The sequence below is a fragment of the Larus michahellis genome, chromosome 3, assembly GCF_964199755.1.
Source record: "Larus michahellis chromosome 3, bLarMic1.1, whole genome shotgun sequence".
Lineage (NCBI taxonomy): Eukaryota > Metazoa > Chordata > Aves > Charadriiformes > Laridae > Larus > Larus michahellis.
The window spans coordinates 14,775,968-14,784,034 of NC_133898.1; the positions used below are offsets into that span (position 1 = coordinate 14,775,968).

At 60.8% G+C, this 8,067-nt stretch overlaps 1 protein-coding gene across 3 annotated transcripts; it reads left to right on the plus strand.

Annotated features, from left to right (window-relative positions):
- Positions 1-827: 827 nt before the first annotated feature.
- Positions 828-6,745, plus strand: LOC141740005 (transmembrane protein 121-like). Of its 3 annotated transcripts, none has more exons than XM_074578203.1 (3): positions 828-995; positions 1,678-1,828; positions 5,201-6,745. In XM_074578203.1, exon 3 carries the CDS (start codon positions 5,202-5,204, stop codon positions 6,138-6,140), a length of 939 nt encoding a protein of 312 aa, XP_074434304.1. In that variant the 5' UTR covers positions 828-995; positions 1,678-1,828; position 5,201; the 3' UTR covers positions 6,141-6,745. The 3 variants fall into 3 exon arrangements, with proteins under 3 accessions (XP_074434304.1, XP_074434305.1, XP_074434303.1); XM_074578204.1 differs by lacking the exon at positions 828-995 and adding an exon at positions 1,412-1,575; XM_074578202.1 differs by lacking the exons at positions 828-995; positions 1,678-1,828 and adding an exon at positions 3,344-3,445.
- The last annotated feature ends 1,322 nt before the right edge of the window (positions 6,746-8,067 follow it).

The window sequence follows — 8,067 nt, forward strand, 5'->3', positions numbered from 1 at the left end:
CCCTGGCACTTCAACGCTGTTTAGAGACCTTGTAGCAGCCGGCATCTTTGTCCTTGGCAGACAAGGTGCCACAGCGTGCCCCCATATGTTCATCAAGCCCACGCAGGGCACCTCGTCCCTTTGGGCCAGCACTTTTCTCATCCACGCTGTTCCTGGAAGAGCCGTGTGTCACCTTAGCCTTTGCACCCTGGACGAGCAGCAAGACACGGCAGCTGCTCAGTATTCTCTTCAATACAGATATCTCTCTCAAACCGCCGTGGTTTTAGCTGTAGGAGCACCTTTCTATGGTGCAAAGCCATGTTTTTCTCCCTTGCGACCACAACCTGCAGCCCCAGTCCGGAGCGGTGGGAAAGGGTGCTGTCCTCGGGCGAGCCAGCCCCAGCACAGGGGAATTTGGCTGGGCCGTGGGCAATTTGGGGCTGAGAGGAGCTCACCCCAGGGGGCTGGGGGTGCTCTGACTAGGGCTAGGGCTGGAGAGTATATGGGGGATGTTCGGGTTTGGGGGGGGACAGGCGGATGACAAGGAGCCAGGGATGGCTTTGTCCTGAGCAGGCTGCATAGGTCTGCACTGACCCCCAGTGGCTGTGGCACAAACAGCCGTTCCCAGGGCTGTCCCCCTCCGTGCCCCCTCCATCCAGCCCGGCCTCCGGGGACAGTGCCACATCACCAGTGCTTGGGCTGCTTGTCCCTGCTCCACCACTCGGGTACGTCACCTTGTGAAGGGCTGGGGTGGCTCCCTGCTCTGCAGGGACTTCCACAATTTGTGTGCTCCAGACTCGACGCCGCAAGCTTCAGTTTTCAACATTTCCTGCCAGGACCGCAGGCGTTACCAGCTACCGCCTTCCCCGCTGGGTGCGGGGAGGTGGGCCAGCGTGTGCGCTGCCACAGCTTTGCACCAGGCGACCCTTTTCACCCGCTTTTCCGTGACGTGGTCCTTCCATCACTCCTCCGACTTGCTGCCAGCAGAAGTAGCAGCACCCACTCTGTCCCATCAGGTGCGTGCAGCCGCATGTGGCGGTTTTTGAAATTAAGTTTTTCGATAGACACCATTTTTTTCAGAGGGCCAGCCTGCACCCCAAAGGACCTTGTCAGCATTGCTTAGCTCCGTCCCCTCCGTTCTGTATTTTGACAAATGGTTCCCTGGACTGGCTCTATGTTCATTCCTTTGATCTCCTTGGAATTTCTAAGAAATTTTCAATTTCTTGCTTCTCCACTCTGATGTCACCTTCCGCGCCTTAGGCCTTTTTGTGATGTTCAAGTCGTCTTCAGCACCCTGTGACCCTTCTCTCAGAACCTGCTCTCAGATTGTTTTTTTTAAATTGCCTTCCTAAAAAATGCCCATCTGCTCCAGCCACCTCTAGCCCTCTGCTCCGCAGCCAGACTCGGAGGGCCGCGGGGCTCTTTTGGATCAGCCGCAGCTCTCAGCATGGTCCTCAGGCCACTGCCAGCCTTTCCCCATCACAGCCGCTGCTTGCTGTTCCTTGCTGACAAACTTCCCCCGCTTCCTGCAGTTCTCCTTTGAGGATGTTCACCATGACTGATGGATTGCTCTGGCTCTCTCCCAACACCTTTTGAGTGCGTTGTGGTCACCGCCCTAGAGGGACTCCTCAGTGACAAGGGTGGGGTGCAGGTGTCCTAAGCAGCACAGGGCTAAGCTGAAGATGCTTTTCCTCCCAGGTCTGGAGCCAGCAGCAGCCAGGGAGCAGCTACCTGCCTGGGACCCCTGGTGTACCCCTCTTCGGTTTCCTTCCATTTTGTCTTGGATCACAGCTGCATCCACATGCAGACTCTGGCACCCTGGTTCCAGCATCATGTTTTAGAGAAGCACGTAAGTATCTGCTCTTGCTCTGGTTGCTTATTTTTATGTGTCTCGTTAAAGCAGCTCTTTACTGCTTCCCACGCGGCTGTTGTCACCTCCTGTCCTAGTCTCTAGTGAAGACGCAGGGGTTTTATGATTCCAGCCCAGGGATGAATCATCTTGTCTTTAGCCCCACTGCTTGGTAGCTGCCTCTAGCACCTCTCTCCTCTCTCTGTCACGTGAGTACCTCCGTGGCCACCCCCCGGGTGCCTCCATGGACAGAGACCCTTCACTCCTCCCTACAGCCTGGTACTGGGTGAGAACTGCTGCTTCTGTGTCCAGCAGGAAAGATCTAGGTTTTGTTTCTGTGTTGGCTTCCCCCTGCATGCCTCACAGTGCTCTCCACTCAGCCTGAGCTGCAAGGTCTCCGTTCCTTTTTGGAGACAGGTTGCTTTGGCTGCTTTGTTTTCCCGCTCTTTCAGCCCTTCGGGAGACTGATGCTTTTTCCCAGCCTAGGAGAACGATCCCACAGCCAAAGCCTTTGACTTGTTGCAACCCATAGCTCTGCTCCATTCACCTGCCTGCATAAACCACCCCACACTCACCATGAGACACGTGAGCTGAGCCTGGATGCCGGTTCCTTGTCTCCGTTTGCCATGGACACTACAGGTGGGGTTCATACGTTTCTGGTGCCACCCAAGATGCCTCAGGGCATCAGATACAACAGGGGACCTATGACCACCCTGTCAGTGGCTGGAGGTGAGGTGGGCTGCACTTCTGGCACTCAGTGGCTGTGAGTGGCGTTTGTCCTCTCACTCAGGTCTGTGCCTGATTTTGCTCTTAGCCCATCTCCAGAGATCCGAGCGCCTCCCAGTATTCCAAAATACATATATTTACAATAAGCACTTCAAAGTCAGAGTGGAAATATACTGGAAAACCTTCCCTGTTGTAGCTAAGATCTAAATCAATTACAAACAAGCTCAGAGTTAAATGCGGTAAGCTGCTCGGTCTGATAGGAGAGCGTTTGCAGAGGGACCAGGGTAAGGGAAACCTTTTGCCTCCGCTGGCCTGGTTTATCTGCGTGCAAGCCCCCAGTTCTACCAGTGTCCTGCAGAGCTGGAGCTGGAGCTCCCCAGGACCCCAAGGCTCCAGCGAGGAGGGCTCCCGGTGCCCGCCAGCGGGCTGGACCCTTGCCAGCCCAGGCTTCACTGGGCGCCCCAGGTTTCCCTGGGGCCTCTCCTGGTCTGCGGCAGGGAGCACCCATGGAGCGCTCCTGGGAGGGCCGGAGGAGGCCGAGGGGCAGGAGGCAGGGTGGGTGCGGGATGTGGCCCCGCGGCGGGAGCTGATGGGGGCCGGAGGGTGCCCGGGCGGGGGAAACCGGAGGTTGCCGGAGGGAGGCGGGCGGAGGGGACGGGAGCAAGAGGGGGCGGCGGGCGGTGCCGGGCGCTCCGGTGAGGCGGGGGCCGCCGCAGTCCCCGCCCGCCCGCCCCGCCGGGAGGGGCCAAACGCCGCCGCCGCCGCCGCCGCCGCAGAGCCGCCGCCGGGGCGCGCCGGGCGATGCCGCGCCGGGCCCGGGGCCGCCGCCGGGGCCCCGCCGCCACCGCCGCCGCCGCCGCCCTGCCCCGGCGCCCCGGGGAGTCGCCCGAGGTAAGTGCGGCCCGGGCGGGGGGCGGCGGGCTGCGGGCCGCGCCGGGCCCCCCTCCTCGGGTCGGGCCCCCACGGCCGGCGGGCAGGGCCTGCCCCATCCCGAGGGGGTGCTTGGGACAGGCAGGGCCGGGGGCGTCCGTGTGCCCGGGCACCCCGAGGGGACGCAGCCCGCCGTGGGATGCGCTTTGCCGTGGCGGGAGGCAGCGGAGTGGGATGGCCCCGCTCCGAGCCCGGGGCGGGCGTGGGGACCGGCAAAGCCCCTTTCGTCAGGTGGGGCAGCGGCTGGGCTGCGGGCGGACAGCCCCGGCCCCTCCGAAGGCTTGGCGAGGCCGTGGGGTGAAGCGCAGGAGAGACCCCAGCTGTGTAGCACGCTCCAGCTGTGCCACATCCAGCAGATCCCCCGTGCCCGCCGGCCTCTCATCTCTCCCCCTTGGAGGCAGCCGGGTCTGGCAGGCTTAGGCTTCACTGCCTCCCTCAATGTGCCAGGATGTTTCTGGGTCCAGAGATGAACGACCGTGCCGGACACCTGCTCCCCTGGCCAAAAAGCAGGAGCTCAGGTAGATTGCGCCCTGGGCCCTGTGCCATCAGTGTCAGCATCAGGAGCATCATTGCATGGGGGTGACCGTTAACCACATGGCCTCCATCCTGCTCCCGAGCGCTTGCTCCATGGTCAAGTGCCACCCACGCGCTGCCCGCCGGGTGACCAGGATGGTGGTCATGGCCCAGGTGTGGCTGAGCGGGCTCTGCGCAGGCAGCCATCGTGCAGCGCTGTGCCACACAGTCAGCAGGCCAGCCTCATCCTCCATTTCAGCCGGGGGGCTGGCTCCCCTCCAGAGCAGCTGCCGAGCCCTGCCTGGTGAGGCCCCGGCTCCGTCCTCCCTCCATCTCTGGCAGCAGCTGCCCGCAGCTGTGCTTGGCCAGGGGGAGGGAGCCTGACAGCCCCGCTGCTGTCCGAGGCAGGCAGGGTGCTTTCGGGGGCCGTGCTTTGCTCTGCCCCAGCCTGGGAAAGCTGAGCATCCAGCTGAAATTGAGGTCCGGTTGCAGAGCTCCTTGTGTCCTGGCACTGCTTTTCCTTGCTTTCAGTTTATCGCGCTGGGGCAGGGTGGGCATGGGCAAACAGCTGTAGGCACAGCTCGCGGCGAGCGTGAGGATGAAGGAAGCTGAAGATGTTGGTCTGATTTTTTTTTTCCCCTCCCACCCCTCAGGACAGCCAGGCTAAAAATAATCCTTTGCCTCATGCTGTGCATGAAAATAACGGAGACTAAAAAGAGCTGTCCTGGATCGTAGCAGTTAAGGACCTGCTTGGGTTAAAAATATAGATATGGTCTTGTGTGCCATGGGGTGGAGAATATAACCAGTGCCACTGGCTGGGAAATCCCATGGAAAATAAGGGATGTACCCTTCACATGGCCGAGGCTAACCAGCGTGGTGAGCTACTGGAAGAGGCAGTAGCATCCTGAGTGCTTGAAGGCTGTCCAGGCTGCCCCACCATACCCCCATGTGCAGCCTAGGAGCTGGGTTTCAGCCAGCATGTGCCACCAGGATGGCCTGGCCAGGAGCCTCAGGAGCACTTCAGCTAGGAGTCTGAGGGTTTGGAACAAACCGGGCACAGAGGGTGGGAGAAGAGTCTGTGAGCCCTCCCACCTTCTTTCAGTCGTCCACAGTTGTTGGGGAGAGAGGGACAGAAGGGGGCCCCAGTGTGGGGATGGGGAATCCCAGCAACTCCCTGACGGCCCTGCCTGTTCCTCTGTGCAGGATGGTTCCCCCACCACCTGTCAGCAAGCCTCACGTGTGCCTCTCCACTGTGCTCATCATGACCAGCCTCGTCCTCATGGATGCCTACCTGGTGGAGCAGAGCCAGGGCTCCAGGAAGCTGGGCATCTGTGTCATGGTGGCAGTGGGTGACGTGTGCTTCCTGCTGGTGCTCCGCTACGTGGCCATCTGGGTCGGGGCAGAGGTAAAGACAGCTAAGCGGGGCTACGCCATGATCCTCTGGTTCCTGTATGTCTTCGTTCTGGAGATCAAGGTCTACTTTGTATACCAGAACTATAAAGCTGACCGGAAAAGCCTGGATCTCATAGCCCGCAAAGCACTGACCTTGCTGCTCTCCATCTGCATCCCAGCCCTCTACGTGTTGTTGGTGGCCACGGAACACATGGAGTACGTCAGGACATTCAAGAAGAAAGAAGATCTCCGCAACCGCCTCTTCTGGGTCATTGTGGACATGCTGGACGTGCTGGACATCCAGGCCAACCTGTGGGAGCCCCAGAAGAAGGGGCTGCCACTCTGGGCCGAGGGCATCATGTTCTTCTACTGCTACATCTTGCTCCTCGTCCTCCCTTGTGTGTCCCTCTGTGAGATCAGCATGCAAGGGATCGGCATCATGCCACACCGGATGATGCTGTACCCCATGCTGAGCATGCTCACTGTCAACATCACCACCATCTTCATCCGAGGCAGCAACATGATCTTCTTCAGGGACGCCCGGGTCTCCAGCATCTTCATGGGCAAGAACATGCTAGCCATTGGGCTGAAGGTCTGTACGTTTGTGCAGTACCAGCGGCACCGGCACCACACGCCCCCGGGGCCGGACCTTGCCCTGCAGCACAGTTCCCAGGCCCAGCCCTCCCCGGGGCTGCACAAGTCCCGGGACCAGCCCGCCTGCCCTGAGGAGCTGGCCCAGGACAACACGTGACAAGCCAGCAGGAGCCACAGCCTGGGCACCACCACACCTGGCTGTACCTGCATACATGAGGTGGGCTGCTGGGCTCCCCACCTGGACAGTGGGCAACGACCCTGCTCCCTCCCTCCCTGGGTGAAGCTGCTCCAGTCCCCGAGGGTGGCACAATGAGGGCCACCCCCCGTAAGGCCACAGAGCAGTTTGGGACCTCAGCACCCCACCGAGTGAGACGGGCAGTGGAGCAGAGGAGGCCATGTTTGCCTGCCACACGCCATGTCTGGCTGGGGCCAGGCAGCCCTACCCTGCGCCGGGCTCCCCCCATCAGCGCTCCCCGCGCAGCGCTGCCCTCCGGCCAGCCAGGGCTCAGGCCATGGTGGCTGCATGGGGACACTGCGGGTCACCCGCTCTGCTGTTGGGGTTGGCCCTGGCTCCAGCTCAGTGTTTGTCAGCAGCCTGCTCCCTCCTGCCTGAGCCGGGGTCCCCCCCATCCTGGGGGAGCGAGGTCCGGACCTTCCCCTGCCTGTCACCCCTCAGCCAGCTGCGAGCCCAGGGGAGACCAGAGGGGGTGACTGTCCTTTTTTTGTATCTCCCTCTTTGCAATAAAAGACCTGAGCCCTGCAGCCTTCTCCTGTCTGTGTCCCTGCCAGCAGGAAGGTCCCCCCAGCTCCCATGGGTGCCTGTCCCTCGCATGCCTGGATGTCCAGCTGCAGAACACATCTGGGATGGGGGAACTCGCTCAGTGACAGCCCAGGCCTGGGGAGAGCATCCCAGGCACCTGGGTCTGAAGCCATTCCTCCTGGCCACCACTTAGGAGAGGCAGGTCCTTGTGAGAGTCTGGTGGGCTCCGAGGGTGGCACTGGGGGGGGTATGTGTAGAAGCTTTGTCAGCCACCGCTGCCTGTGCAACCAGCTGCAGTTACATCAACTGGTGGCAACCATTGGGCTTGGCTGCCCTCCCCAGGGACACCCTTAACATCCCCACACTCTACCTGGAGGGACACCAGAGCAGGTCTGGCAGAGACACACAGCTGGGACAGCACTAGAAGCAGAAGGAAAATAACCCAACTCCTTGAGGCTGGGAGGCCATGGGGAAGAGCAGCTTCCCTGGCAGTAGAAAGTTCTGGAGATGGTGGAAGCGTCTCCTCCTGTTGGCGCTGGTGTTGCTGTGCTGCCACCTGTCCCAACGCCCAGTGCCACAACACTGGCCGCGTTGGGCAATGCCCCAGGGCTTCCCCCTGGCTGACAAAGCTTCTGCACATACTTGAGGCCAGTAGAGTTGCTCCTCACCACTGTGCTGAACAGAAGCAGGTGACACCCTAGGAAGGACATCCTTGCAGGCAGGCAAGCCTGCACGAAGGAGCCATTTGGTTTCAGAGGGGCAGGAGGGGAAAGAAGGACCACTTTGGGGGTGCGTGAGGTTTGCTCCTTGCTGGGCAGGGCCTACCAGCAACTGGGGATGGGGACACATGGACTCCAGAATGCTGCTCCCACACAGCCCCTCAGGAAGGCCCTGGAGCAGTGACACAGGGGTGAGCCACCTCCAGCCTGTCCAAGCCCCAGCCTTCTTCCCTTCTCGCATTGAAGTACAGATGGAGGTTTGTTCAACTTCAGATTAAAAAGCGAGAGCACAAACCAGCAGACGAATGCCACAAAGGGGTCAGGATAGCCTTAGGCTTTGGTGCTGCCACACCGCTCCCAGGGCAACTGTCCTCCGAAGGCACAAGGATGCAGCAGGCTCTGCATCCCACAGCACGAGGCAAGAGAAGGAGGAGGCAGCAGCCAGGCACAGTGCAAAGCAATATGCCACGCACAGGTTAAAGGCAGCTGAGGATTTCCACGCGGTCTCTAGCCAAGCTGACACATCCCGTTTCTACCGCCTTCCCCCAGTTACACTAAAACCTGTCGCCAGAGCAGGACTCGCTTCACCCACAGGAACCACAACG